The following is a 22,506-nucleotide window of genomic DNA, read 5'->3' on the forward strand; positions in this document are numbered from 1 at the left end:
ACTTACGTAAATGTAATATTTCAGTTTTTATTTTTAATAAATGTGCAAAAAAACTGTTTTTTGCTTTGTCATTATGGGGTATTGTGTGTAGATTGACGAGGGGGAAAAACGATTTAATCCATTTTAGAATAAGGCTGACAAGTACATTTTTGGGGGAAAAAGTCAAGGGGTCTGAATACTTTCCGAATGCACTGTATGTAGATCTATATAATTAACTCCTATGTCCTTGTCCTTCCCTGCAGGGAGAACTGCCAGCGTCTGCAGCAGGATCTGGCCCAGATGATCCAGGAGTGTCTTGAGAACCGCTCGCTGGGGTCAGAGGTCATGGAGGAGAGGAATACCCTGTCCATGAGGCAGAGGGTGGGGAGGGACGGAGGGGAGCAGGGGGGAGAGGAGGAGGATAACGATGACCAGCCAGAGTACCTCCATCTGGCTACGGTCAACAACTTCAGTACTTTATTGTAGTTATTTTGACAGGGAGAAATAGGGTTATGCTGTTTGTCTATTGATGTGAAAGTTTTCTCCAAACTTTTGCATCAATCATTCTTGGTTGTCAATTGAAGATTTCGCTGAAAACTAAAGTCACATGCAGATCTTGAGTTATAATTCTGGCCTTTTGCAGGAACCACAAAGCTGTAGACCAACTAAGCACTGTACTGATATACTGGAAACCTTCCTATTCCACAACCTCAGCACTAGAAATGCTGAGAAAAATAATACTGACCTTAGGTAGGATAGCAAAAAGTACTTACTTTTTTTGTACCTTTTAAGTGTTAAATAATTGTGTTGTTTACAATCAAATATTACAATTATTAATCCTCACACATTTCTTCCTTTTAACTCATTGCAATATATGGGGACCATTGTTGTGATAATATTTCATCCTGAAAATTAAAATAATTGATGGTTTAAAAACAAATGACATTGAAACTGTATTTATTTTTATGATTATATTTGACAGTTGTAGGAATCATTCCTGTACAGCATGTTTCATTGAGCCTGTTACAGTATATTGAGGCATTACAATTCCCATGTCACTGATGTCTGAAGTTATGGGGGTGTATCTGTGTACATTGAAGCTTTAGGAAGGAAGGAAGGAAGTTCTCACTCTCGCTGATTTTCTACAGTGAATTATAAATGACTATGCACAATTGTCTAACACATATTTACATTGTTTAGATTCTTTAAAAAAAAGAAAATAGCATGACTGCTATTACTATTATACCCATAAAAAACATCTGTATAAAGATAATGTATTGTAAAGCAAATCAACCCTGGCTATTGTAACAGCATTAGATGCCTAATAAAAAAAATCACTTCTGATCTATTGTCCGGGAACAAGTTAATGAGATTAACTACAGTGAAACCCATATACAGTACCAGACAAAAGATGACAAACCTAACTTACACATTCAAGGGTTTATCTTTATTTATACTATGTTCTACATTGTAGAATAATAGTGAAGACATTATAACTATGAACATATGAAATCATGTAGTAACCAAAAACATGATAAACAAATCAAAATATATTTTATATTCGAGATTCTTCAATGTAGCCACCCTTTGCCCTGATGACAGCTTTGCACACTCTTGGCATTCTTTCAACCAACTCCATGAATTAGTTACCTATTTAATTACCTATTTGGTAAAAGAACAGCTCAAATAAGCAAAGAGAAACGACAGTCCATCATTACTTTAAGACATGAAGGTCAGTCAATGCAGAACACTTCCCAAAAACCTTTAAGCGCTATGATGAAACTGGCTCTCATGAGGACCGTCATAAGAAAGGAAGACCCAGAGTTACCTCTGCTGTAGACGATAAGTTCATTAGAGTTACCAGCATCTGAAATTGCAGCCCAAATAAATGCATCACAGAGTTCAAGTAACAGACACATCTCAACATCAACTGTTCAGAGACTGTGTGAATCAGGCCTTGATGGTGGAATTTCTGGAAACCACTACCAAAGAACACCAATAAGAAGAAGTTGCTTGGGCCAAGAAACATGAACAATGGACATTAGATGGGTGGAAATATGTCTTTTGGTCTGATGAGTCCAAATTTGAGATCTTTGGTTCCAACTGCCGTGTCTTTGTGAGTGAGACGCAGAGTCGGTGAACTGATGATCTCCGCACGTGTGGTTCCCATGGTGAAGCAGGTTTGATGGTGCAGGTGTGCTTTGCTGGTGACACAGTCAGTGATTTATTTAGAATTCAAGCCACACTTAATAACCAGCATGGCTACCACAGCATTCTGCAGAAGATACACCATCCCATCTGGTTTGAGCTTAATGGGACTATAATTTGTTTTTCAACAGGACAATAACCCAACACACCTCCAGACTGTGTAAGGACTATTTGACGAAGAAGGAGAGTGATGGAGTGCTGCATCAGATGACCTGGCCTCCACAATCACCCGACCTCAACCCAATTGAGATGGTTTGGGATGAGTTGGACCGCAGAGTCAACTCTTTCAAGACTGTTGGAAAAGCATTCCAGGTGAAGCTGATTGAGAGAATGCCAAGAGTGTGCAAAGCTGTCATCAACGCAAAGGGTGGCTACTGAAATATAAACACTTTTTTGGTTACTACATGATTCCATATATATGTTATATATATATGTTATTTCATAGTTTTGATGTCTTCACTATTATTCCACAATATTGAAAACAGAAAAATAAGACTGGTACTGTATACATACACGTATATATATATATATATATAAATAGATCAAATCTGTCATGCTCATGGATGAGTAGAACTTTTGTTTTTTTAAACATGCTGAGGAATACCAGGTTTTCAGCTCACGTTCTGATGTCTTGGAAAAGCACAAACAGTTTGAGCTAAGGCTACAAACTAGAGTAGTCTCATTAAGGGGGACATCTTCTGATGCAAAACCACCAAAACATGAGGTCAATCAATGCCTGGCACATGGCTAGACATAGAATACTTTTTTTTAAACAATGACACTTAAAAACAGGAAAAATACAAGATAAGCTTTGTTGTAAAAAATATTTTACAGCAGTAATCATGATTCTGAAAAAAACATGCAATTAACATGTCATGAAAATAAATAACTAAAACACATGTACAAAAGAAATGTAGTATAGTAATTTTGCAGTCCATTGACCGACTCAAACTAATTTTCCCAGAGACTTTGTACATGCCTATATTGTCAAGGCACCCAAGCCAGGTAGGTAGCCTAGCAGTTAGGGAGGCGAGCCAGCAACTTGAAGTGTGTCTGACGGTATAAATCTTGTGCCAAGCGAGCTGGCAACATGAGGGTTGCTGGTATCAAATCCTAGATGCCACTGCCTGCCTTTGAGCAAGGCACTTAACCCCCCACAACAACAGCACACAGTTTGGAAGTGCCCACACACTGCTCTAAAAAAACCTGGATATGTATGCTTTGGATGAGTTGGGTTAAAAGCAGATGTCAAATTTTGGTTGGACCGTATGTGCAATTTACCAATTAAGTGATCTTAATCCATATGCTATGCTCTTTTTCTGATGACCAAAGCCAAACGTTATATTCACAATGCACATGCACAAAAACGCAATATTGCCTCCATGAAAGCTTTTAACTGAAATCAACTCAAATGGTGATCTGTGGGTATGTTGACAAGCAGAGACTAGAATGAGTATATTTGCAGTATTTGAAGGTTGCAGAGACAGGCTGTCTCTACTGACAGTGACAATATTGGGCTGCAGGGGCTCGGAGGTGATAATGGCCAGTGCCAAAACCTTCTAATAATTCAGTTGCAACAATTTTCTGTTCTAAGTGCATGATGCCTTTGAAAAGGTCTTATCTTATCTCCTTTCTACTCATTTACAGTGAAATACATACAAAAAAAATGAAATTCTTTAACAATATTTGTGCCATAGTCCTAGCTAAAAGTGTAATGACAACATCCTGGCCTCGAGGTGCAAGGGCCTGTCATTACAACATGAGCAGAGAACAGGGATGCATCCAAAATGGCACCCTATTCCATATATAGTGCAGTACTCTTGACCAGAGTAGTGCACTATGTAGGGAATAAGGTGCCACTTCAGACACAGACCTCTTTCAGCACCTTTCTCTTCTTTATCCTGCCAGTGCCTAGAGTCACACTGGAGCCAGGCCAGGGCGACAGGCTGAGAGCTCTGCTCTGCTGAGCATGCACATGCCTCAGGGAACACACATGTCCCGACAGGAAGCACTGCTATGGGTGTGTGTGTGTGTGTGTGTGTGTGTGTGTGTGTGTGTGTGTGTGTGTGTGTGTGTGTGTGTGTGTGTGTGTGTGTGTGTGTGTGTGTGTGTGTGTGTGTGTGTGTGTGTGTGTGTGTGTGTGTGTGTGTGTGGTGAGTGAGTGAGTGAGTGAGTGAGTGAGTGAGTGAGTGAGTGAGTGAGTGAGTGAGTGAAAGATGTGTGTGTGTGTGTGTGACGTGTTTAACTATACTTAAGGTTAGGAAAAATAGGATTTTGAATGGGACTGAATTGTGTGTCCAAACAAAGTTAATTATACAAGACTGTGTGCGTGCGCGTGTCTGTGAGAGAGCGTAAGGGAGTGTGTGTAAGGGGGAAGAGGTTTTTTTTGTGGTGCTGACTGTGGCCAGTTAGTTGACATCTGTCTGTCTTTCTGTGTGAGTCTCACTGTCAATCTCTACTGTAGCAGAGCAGTATCAGAGACAGGACATTGCCACATCACTGGCTCAGGCCCAGGTCTCACTACTGTATCAAGCATCAGACAAGTCAGAACTACTGCAAACAACAACAATTTACTTATGAGTCAGATTCCACATATTTCATACCATTTTTCACATTTGGATGAGCACATTGATTTGCAGTGCTTTTAACCATTGTCTTTGGTCAAATCTATTTTACTAAGATTCACTAACTTCCATGGCTTAAGTGATTAGAACTAAAATACAGTAAAAAAATTATAGATGATAATAAATAATGTAATTTTTGTACATATCTCTACACACTTTGAAATGTTGGTGTTTCGCTGCTGGTGAGAGGGACACTTCGATAATCTTTGAAAATAATGTTTGAGCACTTCTGGGTTTTTTTCTCCAGAAGCAACAACAATGATAAAACACATATCAACACACACAAAATGAAATGTCAAGCTAAAACAGTACAATTCTCTCTAGTACATCCGGGATCCATGGATCTGAAAAAGCTGAAAGACAAGCACAGACAGGAGAAACATCAGAGGATGCCATCTTTGAAGACAGATTCTCAGTGTTGTATTTCAGAGTTGATCGGTTACATGCTCATGTTACATGTTCACATCTCATACTGTGTATCAGCTTTGATTGGGTGACATGTGAAACAATCTAAACACATACAGTAAATGTAGTATTTTTTAATGTTTGATGCTGATGGTGACGATGGGGACAGAATGATAAAGTAATAGTGTTTGTGACATCCAGGACTCCCTTTGTTGTGAATGGAAAAAACAACAACGTGAGCTTGTATTGTTTCTTTGTCACTTCTCGTCACTTGATTAATTGGTGTTTGGATGAAAATAAACGTTGCAGCCCCACTGTGCAGTTCTGCCAAAATGTCCCCTTTACACATGTACAAGTAAGATTGTGTGTGTTTGTGTCTTTTTTTCATGTAAAATGTAAAACACACTTATACTACCACTACACAAAAAGTCAGGGCTATTCCATGTCATTGCATTGGTAATGAGAGACGTTTAGGTGTCGGGTTGGATCAATGGCAACACAGCAGCATCAGCTCATCATTAGTCTGGGAAATCCCAGATCTAGGGCATTGTTAATGTGGGAGGCAACCCGCCTGCCTAGTGAGACTAACTCATCATCAGACCAGCTGGGTTATGCTGTTGAACAGATCATTTTCCAGGCAGGACACAATGTCCCCAGAGCAATATCGAACACTCTGGCATCACACATGGTATTTCAAACAAATAGTAGTTCACTTTTTAAGATGGGGAGAAAAAGTGCAAGGCCTACTTTTCTCTCTCTACATATTTGTAAATCAAAAAAACTTGAATAAAAGTTAGTCTCTCCTTGGCCTTTGAATACTGTATGGAGTTTGAGGCAAGGCAATGTAATGCTGTGGAACAGCCCTGGATCCCTTTTGATCACAGTCTACTACTGCTACTACCCACTACCAGCCAACAACACTAGCATGGATCCTCACCCATTCACGTCTTTGGAAAACTGACACAAGACTGTCATTCCCTTATCCACTCATTCGGGGTGGTATTTCTCTCTCTTCCCTCCACCTCATCCTGCGCTCCTTTCTCCCGCTGCACCTCTGAAGCCTTCACTCCAATAAAAGGACGGAGAATTTAAAAAATGAGACAGAACGACAACAAAAAAGAATGAACAGATTGAGTATCTGGGAGAGGGAGAGAGAGAGGTGTGGATGATGGAGTGAATGTGAATGCGCTTGTGAATGACATTTGAGAGTTGTGTGTGTGACATTCAGTGTTTGAGTGGAAAATGCCAACACTAAGATCAAAGGGATACTCAGATCATCTTGGATGAAGAGAAATGTCACATGGAGACACTCTGTGACAGATCCGTATCCTGCTACTTCAGACCTTTGTGGAAGTGAATGGTGGTGATATGTGAATGGTGTGTGGTGTACGATGTATGAGTATATCCCTAAGACACATCTGCCCGTGTGTGTGTGTGTGTGTGTGTGTGTGTGTGTGTGTGTGTGTGTGTGTGTGTGTGTGTGTGTGTGTGTGTGTGTGTGTGTGTGTGTGTGTGTGTGTGTGTGTGTGTCTGTTTCCTGTGTGTCAGTCTCACCTTGGTCTTGTGGCTCTGTTCGGTGCCCAGGCCTGAGCCAGGTGTGTGTAGCTCCTTGGACACCACACACAGAAACTCTGCCTGGTCCTCTGTCCCATAGCTATACGACGAACCAATGTTTACCATCTATTAGAGACAGAGAGAAAAAGAGAGATGGAGCAACAAAAAAAGAGAAAGAAAGTTGGACAGAGTAAGAGAGGTAGCCCGTATCACAGCAGGTAAAGTCATGGATGCTCATGCAGGGAGGAGGGACAGAGGGTAAGGACAGCCTAGCAGCACTACATGTCTGCTACAACTCTACTGTGGGCAGTGAGACTGAAATGTAACACCCTGAAGCACTGACGGCAATGTTTAGCATTACAGTACTACTCAAAACACTTTACTGAACTGGCAATGTGCCAACATATGGTAGCTTCCACCGGAGCTTCCTTGGCTCTGCTTCCTTTTTGCATCTCCTTCCCCTTATGATCACTGGTCTGTGTCTGTTTAGATCAGTCTTCTTCTGAGCGGAAGGAAATGTGAAAAGGAGGCCGTTTTTGTGAGCAGATTGGGACTGGGCCTTGGTCTTGGATTGGTCTGATTGGTCTGACTCTGAGGCTCTGATTGGCTAACAGAGAGCAGGAAAGGGGTTGATTGGTTGGGAGTGTGGTAGAGCAGAGCAGCAGCGTGAGTCCAACCCACAGTCCAGAGCAGTCCGGTGCGGGGCTTTCTGCAGGTGCGCACGCTGACCTGCTCAAACTTCCAGCCGTCTGACATGGTGGAAACCATCTGGGTCAGCTCCTCCTCCTGGCACTGCAGCACCCGGTACACATGTTTAGGAGGCACCTGCTGATGGACAGAGAGAGAGAAGAGTGTGGAGAGAGAGAGATGTAAACACTGCAGCACCCGGTACACATGTTTAGGAGGCACCTGCTGATGGACAGAGAGAGAGAAGAGTGTGGAGAGAGAGAGATGTAAACACTGCAGCACCCGGTACACATGTTTAGGAGGCACCTGCTGATGGACAGAGAGAGATAAGAGTGTGGAGAGAGAGAGATGTAAACACTCCAGCACCCGGTACACATGTTTAGGAGGCACCTGCTGATGGACGGAGAGAGAGAAGAGTGTGGAGAGAGAGAGATGTAAACACTGCAGCACCCGGTACACATGTTTAGGAGGCACCTGCTGATGGACGGAGAGAGAGAAGAGTGTGGAGAGAGGGAGATGTAAACACTGCAGCACCCGGTACACATGTTTAGGAGGCACCTGCTGATGGACAGAGAGAGAGAAGAGTGTGGAGAGAGAGAGAGATGTAAACACTGCAGCACCCGTTACACATGTCTAGGAGGCACCTGCTGATGGACAGAGAGAGAGAGGGTGTAAAGATAGGAGAAGGAGGATGAGGAAGAGAGGGAGGGAATGTACAGATATAGGTAGGTGGGAAAGGTGTATGGATGTAGAATGAGAGAGAGAGAGAGAGAGAGAGAGAGAGAGAGAGAGAAGATAAAACAGAGTGACCAATAGTTGTAGAAGGTGAGATGTTTGTAAGGAAAGGAAAGTAAAGGCATTTATTAGCAGAGAGAAAGAAGATTGGGAGAGCAAGAGGTTAGCAAGAGGTAGTGATGTTTGGAAGATGAATGATAGTGAGAGTTAGGGTTGGGTGCTATCACCATACTGGAACATATGGTATTACCTAAATAAAATATTTCATCTTTTATTTTTGTGTACGCATCTAGGAGGGGATTGAAAGGCTGCTGTAACTAAGAGTCTTGATTTTGACATCTAGCCACTAGCCAAATGCATAGCTGGTGCCCTGAGCTTGATATAATTGATTTGACACATTTTAGATTTCTTATAGTTATAAGCAGTGACGTAGGACGCACCCCCACAGCCCACAGTGTGTGTGTGCATGAGCGTGTGTCTAGCCGAAGGGTAGAGACAGAGGGTACAGTAAAGTGTATAATACAGAGAGTAGGAGGAAGATTGAAAGTTACATAACAGAAATCATAGACATGATGGGTGAAATATACTGAAAATAACTTTAAAATACAGAAAGAGTGAAACACATGGCTGAACAGTCTTTCTGCTTGGCACATGCACAAGTCTGTTTTTGTTTTAGCAGACCTGTAGCCATCTTGTACTGTGTAAATCCCTGTATCTTATCTACTGTGTGTGTGTGTGTGTGTGTGTGTGTGTGTGTGTGTGTGTGTGTGTGTGTGTGTGTGTGTGTGTGTGTGTGTGTGTGTGTGTGTGTGTGTGTGTGTGTGTGTGTGTGTGTGTGTGTGTGTGTGTGTGTGTGTGTTTTTCCTACCTTATCAGGACCACAATGTCCTGACAAGTCACCAGAAAGTCTTGACAAGGTAGGAAAAAAAGGACAATCATGGCGTTTCTCATGCCCTGAATTAGGATTAAGAAGAAAAGAAATGTACTCCCCAAAAAGTCCAGAAAATTCACAAAAACAAAGCTGTGTGTGTGTGTGTTTGACCTGTGTGACTTTACAGTCCCGCTCCAGGATCCTCTCCTTGATCAGTTTTATCAGAGGAGTGATGTTGTAGAACTCAGCCTCCTCTAACACACCTGGGACAGAGCACAACAAACACACACACACACACACACACACACACACACACACACACACACACACACACACACACACACACACACACACACACACACACACACACACACACACACACACACACACACACACACACACACACACGGTCAATCAAAGTGTTATTACATTCTTATTACCAATCTTACTATACATTATAATAGCATCATAACGCAATATCTAATACCAAATATAATCTAGTACCTTCTTCAGCCAGCTCCTTGTTGTAGACCAGTTTGCCGTGTCGCAGGTAGTTAAGGATGGGGCCGAAGTAGGTGGGGTCTCTGTCTATCACATAGGCCCCTGTCTCGTCCTACAACAGAAGAAGGGAGAGAACAAGCATAAGAATTAATAAAGGTATTAATATGAGATCAATATTAAGTGCTATTCTATTGTGCAATTCTATTGTATTGGGTTTTGGTCGAGATCTATGTTTGGAAACCCACTTGCGATCACTTTTTTCAAACTAACAGCAAAAGTGCTCTTTTCAGAGTGATAAGAGTGGCACTATTAGAGACTAGTGGTTCTATATTACAGATAGTGTGAGAGAGATTCAGAGAGTGTGGTGAGGGGGATAGAGATAAGGAGAGAGAGAGGGGATATATACAGATGGACTGAGAGTGAAGAGAGAGAGAAAGATATGGAGAGATGGGGAGAGAAAGATTGAGAGAGAGCCTGTTACATTCACATGGCGTGGCCCTTTCTTAGCTGACGGCATGCCAGTGCCTTTACAGCATCTCCCATAAAGCTCTCCCTGCACGCCGATTACTAAACCAGCCCCGGGCACCCATTTTCAAACACAGAGATGCAGAGACTCTAGACAGAGAGAGGGAGGTAGAGAGAGATGAGAAAGAGGAGGAGAGAGAGGCCAAGGAGTTCAGAAAGAGGAAATTGGGAGAGAGGGATTCAGGAACACAAACAAGTGGCAGAGTGGAGCGAGCTAGATAAGAGAGGAGAAGAAAGACAGAAGTAGCTGATTAAGGAGCAGATGGAGAGTGGGATGGAGAAGAGGGGAGGGATGGAGAGGCTGTGGTAAGAGGGCACAGCCCTGAATCTGAATTGAAGAAGTGCTGCAAAATGATTAGGAATGGAGGGAAAGGAATGAGAGCCTGCAGATCAGACAGACAGCGAGAGGGAGAGAGAGAGAGTGTGAATGAGACGGGCAGAGGGATGGAGAGGCTGTGGTAAGAGGGCACACCTCTGAATCTGAATCGAAGAAGTGCTGCAAAATAATAGGAATGGAGGAAAGGAATGAGAGCCTGCAGATTAGAGCGAGAGAGAGAAGGCAGAGGGATGGAGGGTATGTGAGGCACTCAGCTGAATGAAGAAGGGACTGGGGAGACAGGCAGAGAAGAATCGATTGGAGATGAGAGCTGGCAGACACTGGATAAAGGAGGACTCAGACAGGGGGAGGGAGAGAGAGACAGAGAAACCGAAAGAGAGAGATACAGAGGACAGACAAGGGCACAGGGAGAGTTGCTGGGGGAAAGGGGGCTAGACAGAGGCAGAGAGACAAACAAACCCAGATCAACTACAGTTGAGGACAGACAGACACCTCCTCATTGGACTTGACTTGACAGTATGTATGATGACGACACCTGTGTGAGGCTTCCAGAATATCTAGGTACCCTCGCTATGAATGATAAACACATGCACTCAGGCATGAACATACACACTGAGGGTGAAGATGAAACATTGGCTATATCTGTGATCTCCTGTGATCCTGGCCTGTCTGTTCAGCCACACTGCCGCCAGTCAGTGCATTAAAAAAATTCCACGGAAGATTCAATCCTCATCTGGTGTGTTAATGATTTACCCAAGGAACTACACAGTGTGCCTAGCCTAGTCTCTATGGGGGCCTCACTGGGTCCCACAGGAAATATCTGTTAGGCAAACAGAGGTGTTATTTGTCTCAGCACAGAAATAGAGACAGACACAGACACATATACAATCTTTACTTCCTCTCCTGGTGTGAAAACACTGACTGAGACCAAACTGAACCAGTCTAATGCTAGCCTGGTCAGGTCATTTCCATCTAAAAGGACCCATGTGTACCAACATGTGAAGTTCATAGGAGAATATCAAATTGAGTGTCTAATAAAAGCGAAGAGTATTTTATTTATTTATTAAGGCATATATACATTTGTCAACTATTTTCCATGCTAAAAATTAAGAACACGCTTTGATTTCTGGTTAAACAGATGGAAAAGGGGTCTTAGAAAAGATCTGACAGAAAATGTCTTAAAGGGTATCAGAAATGCATCAAAACACAATAATTTTGAGGTAAAGACTAATATCAAAACATATTTAGTTTTGCAGAAACACTGCCTTGAAATTCCTTTACCAAAAACCCACCTATCTTTCAGATTGTCACACACCCATAGTTTGCTTTGTATGTTGCTATGTTTTGGTTGGTCAGGGTGTGAGCTGGGTGGGCATTCTATGTTACATGTCTAGTTTGTCTAGTTCTATGTTTGGCCTGATATGGTTCTCAATCAGAGGTAGATGTTCGTCATTGTCTCTGATTGATTGGGAACCATATTTAGGTAGCCTGTTTGGTGTTGGGATTTGTGGGTGATTGTCCTTGTTACGGTCTCTGTGTTACTTTGCACCAGTATTTGGCTGTTTCCGTTTTCGTGTTACGTTTATTGTTTTTGATTCGTGTTTACTTTGTTTCATTAAACATGGATCGCAATAGCCACGCCGCATTTTGGTCTGACTCTCTTTCACCTAAGGAAAACCGTGACAGAATCACCCACCACAACAGGACCAAGCGGAGTGGTAACGGGCAACGGAAAAAGCAGCAGCAGGAGAAGCAACAGATGCAGCAGCAACAGGAGCAGCAGCAGTGGGAGAGGCTGCACTACTTGGAAGAATGGACATGGGAGGACGAATTGGATGGTAAAGGACTCTGGGCTCAGCCAGGAGAATATCGCCGCCCCAAGGAAGAACTGGAGGCGGAAAAGCAGAGAGGCGCTGGTATGAGGAGGCAGCGCGGCGTCGTGGATGGAAGCCTGAGTGTCAGCCCCAAAAATGTATTGGGGGGGGGCTCACAGGGAGTATGGCTACGCCAGGTAGGAGACCTGAGCCAACTTCCTGTGGTTACCGGGGGACGAGAGAGACCGGGCAGGCACCGTGTTATGCTGTGAAGCGCACGGTGTCCCCAGTGCGGGTGCATAGCCCGGTGCGGTACATTCCAGCTCCACGTATCGGTCGGGCTAGAGTGGGCATCGAGCCAAGTGCCATGAAGCCGGCTCTACGCATCTGGTCTACAGTGCGTCTCCTTGGGCCGGCTTACATGGCACCAACCTTGCGCACGGTGTCCCCGGTTCGCTTGCATAGCCCAGTGCGGGCTATTCCACCTCGCCGCACTGGCAGGGCGACCGGGACCATTCAACCGGGTAAGGTTGGGCAGGCTCGGTGCTCAAGAGCTCCAGTGCACCTGCACGGCCCGGTCTATCCGTCACCACCTCCACGCACCAGCCCTCCGGTGGCAGCCCCCCGCACCAGGCTGTCTCTCCGGTCCATCCTTACAGGGGCTCCCTCCTCTCCAGTGCTGCCGGAGTCTCCCGCCTCTCCGGCGCTACCAGAGCCTTCCTCCTCTCCAGCGCTGTCGGAGTCTCCCGCCTCTCCGGCGCTACCGGAGTCTTCCTCCTCTCCAGCGCTGTCGGAGTCTCCCGCCTCTCCGGTGCTACCAGAGCCTTCCTCCTCTCCTGCGCCGCCAGTGCCGCCCGTCTGTCCAGCGCCACCCGTCTGCCCAGCGCCGCCAGTGCCGCCCGTCTGCCCAGGGCCGCCAGTGCCGCCCTTCTGCCCAGCGCCGCCAGTGCCGCCCGTCTGCCCAGCGCCGCTAGTGCCGCCCGTCTGCCAGGAGCCGCCAGTCATCCAGGGGCCGCCAGTGCCGTCAGCCAGGGGCCGCCAGTGCCGCCAGTCAGCCAGGGGCCGCCAGTCAGCCAGGGGCCGCCAGTGCCGCCAGTCAGTTAGGGGCCGCCAGTCAGCCAGGGGCCGCCAGTGCCGCCAGTCAGCCAGGGGCCGCCAGAGCCCCTCTGTCCCGAGCTGCCCCTCTGTCCCGAGCTGCCGCCCCACTGTCCCGAGCAGCCGCCCCTCTGTCCCGAGCTGCCGCCCCTCTGTCCATTGAGAAGAGTTGCCATGGTGAGGAGGCCACGGAAGCGGACAAGGTGGGGGACTAAGACTACGGTGAAGTGGGGGCCACGTCCAGCACCAGAGCCGCCACCGCGGACAGATGCCCACCCAAACCCTCCCCTATAGGTTCAGGTTTTGCGGCCGGAGTCCGCACCTTGGCGGGGGGTGGTACTGTCACACCCTGACCATAGTTTGCTTTGTATGTTTCTATGTTTTGGTTGGTCAGGGTGTGAGCTGGGTGGGCATTCTATGTTACATGTCTAGTTTGTCTAGTTCTGTTTGGCCTGATATGGTTCTCAATCAGAGGCAGGTGTTCGTCATTGTCTCTAATTGGGAACCATATTTAGGTAGCTTGTTTGGTGTTGGGTTTTGTGGGTGATTGTCCTTGTTACGGTCTCTGTGTTACTTTGCACCAGTATTAGGCTGTTTCGGTTTTCGTGTTACGTTTATTGTTTTTGATTCGTGTTTACTTTGTTTCATTAAACATGGATCGCAATAGCCACGCCACATTTTGGTCTGACTCTCTTTCACCTAAGGAAAACCGTGACACAGATATTTTCCTCATGAAGATGGAGGACAATTCAAGTCTGTGTTTAAAATTGTTCTCCTTTATTTTGTAGTATCCAATTGTTAGTAGTTACTAGCTTGTCTCATCGCTACAACTCCCGTACGAGCACCTGCACCTGCACCTGGCGACCTGGTTAGCCCGCCACATGAGTCGCTAGTGCGTGATGAGACAAGGATATGCATACCGGCCAAACTCTCCCTAAACTGGACAACGCTAGGTCAATTGTGCGTCGCCTCATGGACCTCCCTGTCGCGGCTGGCTGCGACAGAGCCTGGGCTCGAACCCAGAGTCTCTGGTGGCACAGCTAGCACTGCAACCACTGCTCCACCCGCCAACCAAGCCGCACTGCTTCATTAACACAGCGCGCATCCAACCCGGAAGCCAGCCGCACTAATGTGTCGGAGGAAACACCGTGCACCTGGCGACCTAGTTAGCGTGCACTGCGCCCGGCCCGCCACAGGAGTCGCTAGTGCACAATGAGACAAGGATATCCCTACCGGCCAAACCCTCCCTAACCCGGACGACACTAGGCCAATTGTGGGTCGCCCCATGGACCTCCAGGTTGCGGCTGGCAGTGACAGAGTGGCAAAGCAAGCACTGCAAAGCTAGCACTGCAAAGCTAGCACTGCAAAGCTAGCACTGCGATGCAGTGCCCTAGACCACTGCGCCACCCGGGAGGCACTAGTTAGTGTTTTTAATGATACCAATTTTGTTTAACTCTGAATTTCTTTACCAAACTGGTAACAGAATTTCCCCCACCAAAAACAATCAGTAATGGATATCCTGCAATTGAACTGGTTACAATGGGAAATCATAGTAGTCACAAACCACAGTTAGGTTCAAAAGTTTGGACAACACAGTAGAGTACAGTACAGCACAGTAAACAAGAGTATAGTTCAGTACAGTACTGCACAGTAGAGTACAGTACAGTAGAGCAGATTTCAGTACAATACACAGTAGAGCACAGTTGAGTACACTAATGTACTCTACTGTACTGTATTGAACAATATTAAACTTTACTGTACTCTACTGTACTATATTGTACTGAACTCAACTCAACACTACTTACTGAACTCTAGTGTACTGTACTGTTCTGAACTGTACTGTACTCTACTGAACTCTACTATTCTGTACTTTGAAGTCCAACCTTGTGAAACATTGACGTCTATGACTGGTTAAGATTTGGTCCGGTTTGGACCAACCAGGTTTGGTCTTGTTTGGAGGCAGAGCTCATTAAAAAAAAATATTGCCAGTGTGTAGAATAATACCCAAATATGCAAAGAGGATATTGAATATGTATACCTTACCTATTTAGGATGCACCACCATGAAGAGAATGACATTCATATCCATAAGTATGCATTTCTGTGTAGTACAGCTCAGGGACCCATGATAAAATTGTGTTACCGCAATTCTGTTACCGGGTGTAAATCCACTTCACATACCATAGTTCAATACCAAAATATATTTTTTCAAATTCAATGTGTCATGTCATTGCTGACACCCCATTCTTTCTGCAGACATTGTTGAAATCTCAGCATATATTTAACCGTTTTTGGAAAACCTGGACACAAAAAACTGAGGGAGATTTTTACCAAAATTCTGTTCCCAAACTTTGCATTTGCACAGTTAGTTTCAGTAAATGTGTTTTTTGTAAAAATGTTCTGTGTAAATTGTTAAAAAGTAGTCTTGTGTATAGAGTTGTAGGGTTTGGTCAACTTTGAAATCAAGTGTTTTAGTGAACTGCCTTTATCATGCATGACAACATAAACAATAAAGTTGGCTGAAGCCCATACAGATCTGCAACTGTGCTACTTCAGTGCTGGGTCTATTGTGGATTGGAGGTCAAATAGTACACACAAGAGCACATAACACCAGCCTCTAGCATTGTAAAGTCCTAATCACTCTGCCAACAACAGTGCTGCATATTGCGCAGAAATATGCAGATCCCTTGACTGTTTCCACATTTTGTTGTGTTACATCCGGAATTTAAAATGGATTAAATAAAGATTTTTTTTGTCACTGGCCTACACACTATACCCCATAATGTCAAAGTAGAATTATGTCAATCCAAATGGTTACTAATTAGTTAAATGAAAAGCTGATATGTCTTGAGTCAGCCAGTATTCAGACCCTTTGTTATGGCAAGCCTCAATATATTCAAGAGTAAAAATGTACTTAGTCACATAATCAGTTGCATGGACTCACTCTGTGCGCAATAATAATGTTTTACATGATTTTTGAATGACTGCGTCGTCTCTGTACCCAACACATACAATTATCTGTAAGGTCCCTCAGTCGAGCAGTGCATTTCGAACACAGCTTTAACCACAACGACAAGGGAGGTTTTCCAATGCCTCGCAAAAGAAAGGCACCTATTGGTAGACGGGTAAAAATAAAAAAGCAGACATTAAATATCTCTTTGAGCATGGTGAAGTAATTCTTTACACTTTAGATGGTGTATCAATACACCCAGGCACTACAAAGATAGAGGCATTCTTCCTAACTCAGTTGCTGGAGAGGAAGGAAACCGCTCAGGGATTTGGCTAATGGTGACTTTAAAACAGTTAAGAGAGTATAATGGCTGTGATAGTAGAAAAACTGAGCATGGATCAACCACATTGTAGTTACTCCACAATACTAACTTAATTGAAAGAGTGAAAAGAAGGAAGCCTGTACAGAATAAAAATATTCCAAAACATGCACCCTGTTTGCAACATGGCACTAACTAAAGAAATACTGCAAAACATGTAGCTAAGCAATTAACTTTTTGTCCTGAATACAAAATGTTACGTTTGGGGTAAATCCAATACAGAGTGCCACTCTCCATATTTTCAAGCATAGAGGTGGCTGCATCATGTTTTGAGTATACTTGTGATCGTTGAGGACTGGGGAGTTTTTAATAATAACCTAAAAATAACCTAAAACACAAGGCCAAATCTACAATGGAGTCATTTACCAAGAAGACTGAGTGTTCCAGAGTGGCTAAGTTACAGTTTTGACTTAAATCTACTTGAAAATCTATGGCAATTATCAACTAGGGCTGACCCCAATGAGTCGACTGGTCATTGTTTGTTTGATAGGCTGTTGGTCGACCAATCATTTTTAGTAGAGCAGTATTAAATACACATTTGTGCCCATCTCGGTGAACTAATACATTGCTGAGGTCTAGACTAAAAGCCAATATATGCTTGATCTGAAAATATGGTCGGTGGCTCCAAATGGAGTGTGGACCTTTGTACTGCATCGGCCATGTGCCTCCCAAATATTGTAACAATGTGGAGGGCTCCATATAGCTCCGCATTGATTGGTTGACGGTAGGTGGGGGCGGTACATCCTGTATAAACCCAAACTCACTTCCTTCACAACAGCTCTGCACTGCTCCACGAAGCGCAAGAAGTATGAATACCCTGACATCTGCACAGGCTATTACTGTAAATGCTGCATAGCCAATGCAGACATCGGATTGACCATGTAGCGCCCAGATGCACAATGCACTTCTCTCTCAAGAATGCGCTCTCTCCCCGCCAATTGGGCACATTCATTGTTTTATAACTTCATTATGAGAATTGTTTGCGTTTGATTGTTAGTGTATATCAATTCTCCATTACATACTGTATATCACCAGTAGAACAGGACACACACCCGATTACGCTTAGAAGTATAGGCCTAGAGGCTACCTGGCCAGCGCGCAAATGTAGGCCGAAAGAACAGACAACTTTCGGTAGACTATGATCAACAACCAATTTGACAGAGCTTGAAAAATGTTGAAAATAAAAATGGGAATTTTGCACAATCCATGTGTGGAAAGCTATTAGAGACTAACCCAAAAAGACTCACTGCTGTAATCGCTGCCAAAGGTGCTTGTACAAAGTATTGACTCAGGCATGTGAATACTTATGTAAATTAGATATTTCTATATTATATTTTGATACATGTAAAACATTTCTAAAAACATGTTTTCACTTTGTCACTATGGGGTATTGTATGTAGATGGGTGGAAAAAATATATATATATTTTGATTTCAGGCCGTAACACAACAAAATGTGGAATAGGTCAAGGGTTATGAATAGTTTCTGAAGGCACTGTATGTAGTACTTTAAAATATTTTTACTGACTGGACTACACACACACAACTTTTTTTTCAAAAATAAAATATTTGTGAAATAGGCAAGACTTTCCTTTCTTTTTCGTCACCAGACCTGCCTAATTTGAACTTTAACTTAACAGACTAAATTACACATCCTGTAAACATCTGACTCCAGAGTGATTTGTTCTTGAAATTTGTAGTTTTCAGATTTAGATATGATCATTTTTCACAAAATACTTTGAGAAGAAAAATCTATTTAATCGACATCCATGTAATCGGGGCCCGGGGAGCAAAATCAAATCAATTCAAACTTTATATGTCACATGCTCCGAAAATAACATGTGCAGAGTTTACCGTGAAATGCTTACTTACAAGCCCTTAACCAACAGCGCAGTTCAAGAAAGAGTTAAGAAAATATTTACCAAATAAACTAAAGTAAAAAATTATAAAAAGTAACACAATAAAATAACAATAACGGGGCTATATACAGGGGGTACCGGTCAATGTGTGGGGGTACAGGTTAGTCGAGGTCATTGCTAAATGTAGGTAGGGTGAAGTGACTGCATAGATTATAAACAGCAAGTAGTAGCAGTGTTAAAAAACAAATGGGGGGAGGGGTGGGGGTGGGGGGTCAATGTAAATAATCCAGTGGCCATTTGGTTAATTGTTCAGCAGTCTTATGGCTTGGGGTTAGAAACGGTTGTTGTTGCTCTCAACGGCAGAACGGCATATTTCTTCACCTTACCGACTCGGGGATTACGAACAAGCAGACTTTCGGTTACTGTCCCAACTCCCTAACCGCTGTATCTTATTACTACCCAGGTTATCAAGATGAGTTTGGGCTTGTGTTGGAATCTGCAGTGACACAGAGGGTGGAGGGAGAGGCTTCACAACAATCCTGAACTGTGATAACGGAGAACCTGTAACTACAGCATACATGCTGGTTTCAGCTGGAGTACTGTGAACAGAGCCAGAGGGAGAGCAGGAGGAGTGAAAGAGGAGCAGGAGGAGGAGAGGCAGACAAAAGGAGAATATAATGAGAGAAAGAAGGGGGACAGGAAGGGACAGGAGGATGTCACAAGGGAGTGGAAGTCAGGGCAGGGGTGACAGCAGGCACCAGGGATGTATTTTGAGACAGGGGGGGGGGGGCAAGCCTGTAGGTGCCAGACAGACAATAATCTTATTAAAATAGTAATACACAGTTGGTGTGTGTGTGTGTCTTTGTGTGTGTGTTCTAAACACCGCGGCAACCCACTGCAGATTGGAGCACAAACCAGCGGATAACAATAGAGGTCCTGTGAAGATAGAATCACCTGGGTAACAGAAAAATAAAAACACAGCTAGTGTAATGTTGTAATGTAATGTTGGACTTGGGTACTCTGTATTCCTGAGGACTCTGTGGGGCCTTTCATCATAAGCCAGGTTACAAGAAGGGACTAACAGTAAATTAGTGGGGAGAAAAAGAAGTAGACTGCTAGTACTGTTTTAGAAACAGTTAATTAAGAGGCAATGACATGACAGTAGCCTGAGAGGAATAAGATGACTCAAGTGTGAGAAGAGAATGAAAAGAAAGAGGAGAGAAAGGAGAGAGGGACCATAAAAGGGGTGAGAGATAACAGAGGAGAGGAGGGAGTGTTTAGATGGTGTTTGACTAGAGGCAGAGAGAGAGAGAGAGAGAGAGAGAGAGAGAGAGAGAGAGAGAGAGAGAGAGAGAGAGAGAGAGAGAGAGAAAGAGAAATAGAAAAAGAGAAATAGAGAGAGAAATAGAGAGAGAGAGAGAGAGAGAGAGAGAGAGAGAGAGAGAGAGAGGGAGGAATGAAGGTCACACACAGAGATGATGTGCCTTATCTATTCACTGTGGCCAGTGGTGCAGGGGGACAGAGACAGATGTGCGCACACACACACACAAACACAGAGGGCGAAGATTAAAAATGAGCTACTTTGTCTCTCTATCGCCTGTCATCCTGGCCTCTCTGTTCAGCCACACTGCCTCCGGTCAGGAAAAGTCAACCCTCATCTGGTGTGTTCATGATTTACCCGGAATTTGCACAAGGAACTACACGGTGTGCTGAGCCTAGTGCCAGGTCCCTTAGTAGGTCCCACAGGGAAACAGAGGTGTTATTTACCTCGACACAGAGACAGTCGCACATACAATCTCTTTACTTATTCTATGGAAAGAGAGAAAAAGACAGAGAGGGAGAGAAAGAGAGTCGGAACGAGACTAATGGACACTAGGGCATTAATGAAGGTCACACAACGATGATGCACCTTATCTACTCACCGTAACCAGTGATGTAGGAGGGCAAATCAATTTTAGCAGCCTACTATAGGGCTATGTTTGAAGCCAAGGGACAATACTATATGTGATCACACATACAGAAAGACAGAGACACTGAAATAAATCCTATTATAGGCTTACTTCATTAGTGATGTACTGTATTTCACGAACAGATCAGTCACATATTGCCAACCTATCTATAGATATTTGTCTAACCCACCAGTCTCCTCCCCCTCTGTGCTGCCTGCATAAACACTCTGCACAGGTCTGAATTCGGCAGCCAGTGCACATCCATCTGACTCACTGGGTATTGGGTAGAGCCATATCTGGTGGTGGGTAGGCGTACCACAGAGCCATATCTACTGGTACCATTCAAATGTAATTGATTCGTCTGTCTATCTATCTATCCATCCATCCATTCAATTCATTAATTAATTCCATCAAGTGATCATGAGAGTTCGATGAACATCTTGCCTTATCGCTCTTCTCTGATATGTTATCTTGATCGAAGCCAAGCGCTTGATCAACTCGCCTTACCGTGTCCGAATGTAAGTCCTGGTGTTGACAGAGCCGATAGAGAAAGGACGTTTGTTCTTTGAGTAGGGTATGTCGCGTTGTGAGGAATACTGTGCCGCCGACGTTCAACCGGACCCATTTCCCGTTATTTCCCACTGTAGGGTTGACTCCAGAGCCGTTCCCGATGCTATGAGTTCCTGTCCCGCTCGATGCGGTAGCGCTCGAAGTGGCCGTGGTCGTATTCTCGCTTCCCTCGCTATCTTTGTTATTATTGTTGTTGTTGTTATTGTTGTTATTGTAGCCATGAGGTGTGGGTAACGAACCGACTTCTGATTCAGCCTGCAGCACAGATTTCCTTTTATCCTCCGTTGCCATTAGGAAATAGCAATGGATGCAAGCAACGTTAAAAATAAATAGCTTGCGTACCAACTGCCGTTTCAGCTTCCTCTCCCTTTCAACAACGCCTGTTCCCTCTCTACCACAACCGTGTACCGCTTTGACTCGAGCTCCGCCTATCTTCCACCGGTTGAGCAACCGGAGCGTCATGTCCAAGCTGTTGCCGTGCACCGAGAACTGTGGATCTTGTAGTTCCAAAATCTTGCCTAAAAAAAATCATGTCAAAATAAAATGAAAATTGGATGATAGCCTAATATTATTCAATAACTTTCTGAGCCAAGACTGCAATTCTTTTCAACTGCATTGTTGTGTAAATTGTGGGGAATGAGAAGCATACCATTTGTAATAGACAAAGTGTAATACATGTAGTTTAATTACACAGGATTAGGTTGATTGCTATTAGTTCTACACACATCTTTCATCAAAAGGTTCACAAATGACTCACAAACAAATCCCACCTGAGAATATCATTATTAGATTGTACAGACAAAAATATAAACACAACATGCAACAATTTCAAAGATTTTACTGAGGTACAGTTCAGATAAGGAAATCGGTATATTGAAATACATTCATTAGGCCCTAGTCTATGGATTTCACATGACTGGGAATACAGATATGCATCTGTTAGTCACAGATCAGAAAACCAGTCAGTATCTGGTGCGAGCACCACTTGCCTCACGCAGTGCAACACATCTCCTTCACATAGAGTTGATCAGGCTGTTGATTTTGGCCTGTGGAATATTGTCCCACTCCTCTTCAATGGCTTTGTGAAGTTGGTTGATATTGGCGGGAGCTTGAACACACTGTCGTACACGTCAATCCAGAACATCCCAAACATGCTCAATGGGTGACATGTCTGGTGAGTATGCAGGCCATGGATCAACTGGGACATTTTCAGCTTCCAGAAATGTTCCTTAGGTCCTTGCGATATGTGGTAATCTATTATCATGCTGAAACATGAGCTGATGGCGGCAGATGAATGGCACGACAATGGGGCCTCAGGATCTCGTCCCGGTATCTCTGTGCATTCAAATTGCCATTGATAAAAAGCAATTGTGTTTGTTGTCTGTAGCTTATACCTGCCCATACCAAAACCCCACCGCCACCATGGGGCACTGTGTTCACAACATTGGCATCAGCAAACCCCTCGAC

At 44.1% G+C, this 22,506-nt stretch overlaps 2 protein-coding genes across 7 annotated transcripts in view; one reads left to right on the forward strand and one right to left on the reverse strand.

Annotated features, from left to right (window-relative positions):
• Window positions 1-1,323, forward strand: part of LOC124040155 (heat-stable enterotoxin receptor-like) — a 28,721-nt gene extending 27,398 nt beyond the window's left edge. Inside the window, exon 27 of the mRNA XM_046357060.1 lies at window positions 243-1,323. Within this exon, the coding sequence (XP_046213016.1) occupies window positions 243-465 (223 nt within the window). The 3' untranslated portion in view covers window positions 466-1,323. The remainder of the gene's footprint in view (window positions 1-242) is intronic.
• A 3,035-nt stretch (window positions 1,324-4,358) lies between these two features.
• Window positions 4,359-21,450, reverse strand: LOC124039304 (BTB/POZ domain-containing protein KCTD5-like). Of its 6 annotated transcripts, none has more exons than XM_046355248.1 (7): window positions 20,977-21,450; window positions 9,568-9,676; window positions 9,235-9,326; window positions 7,500-7,595; window positions 6,771-6,896; window positions 6,154-6,277; window positions 4,359-5,164 (listed from the first exon to the last, which is right to left on the reverse strand). In XM_046355248.1, exons 1-6 carry the CDS (start codon window positions 21,328-21,330, stop codon window positions 6,188-6,190), a joined length of 867 nt encoding a protein of 288 aa, XP_046211204.1. In that variant the 5' UTR covers window positions 21,331-21,450; the 3' UTR covers window positions 4,359-5,164; window positions 6,154-6,187. The 6 variants fall into 6 exon arrangements, with proteins under 6 accessions (XP_046211204.1, XP_046211201.1, XP_046211203.1 ...); XM_046355245.1 differs by having other exon boundaries at window positions 7,452-7,595; XM_046355247.1 differs by having other exon boundaries at window positions 7,500-7,598.
• Between the last annotated feature and the right edge of the window lie 1,056 nt (window positions 21,451-22,506).

Source organism: Oncorhynchus gorbuscha, linkage group LG07, assembly GCF_021184085.1.
Source record: "Oncorhynchus gorbuscha isolate QuinsamMale2020 ecotype Even-year linkage group LG07, OgorEven_v1.0, whole genome shotgun sequence".
In the NCBI taxonomy this organism is placed as follows: domain Eukaryota; kingdom Metazoa; phylum Chordata; class Actinopteri; order Salmoniformes; family Salmonidae; genus Oncorhynchus; species Oncorhynchus gorbuscha.

Excerpts from the sequence above, each read along its gene's own strand:
- LOC124039304 (XM_046355244.1), bottom strand. The coding sequence starts at position 21,330 with ATGGCAACGGAGGATAAAAGGAAATCTGTGCTGCAGGCTGAATCAGAA. Across the intron at positions 9,677-20,976 it reads AGGACTTACATTCGGACACG|GACGAGACAGGGGCCTATGT; the intron begins GTAAGGCGAGTT and ends CTTCTGTTGTAG. Across the intron at positions 6,278-6,770 it reads AACAGAGCCACAAGACCAAG|GCTTCAGAGGTGCAGCGGGA; the intron begins GTGAGACTGACA and ends ATTGGAGTGAAG.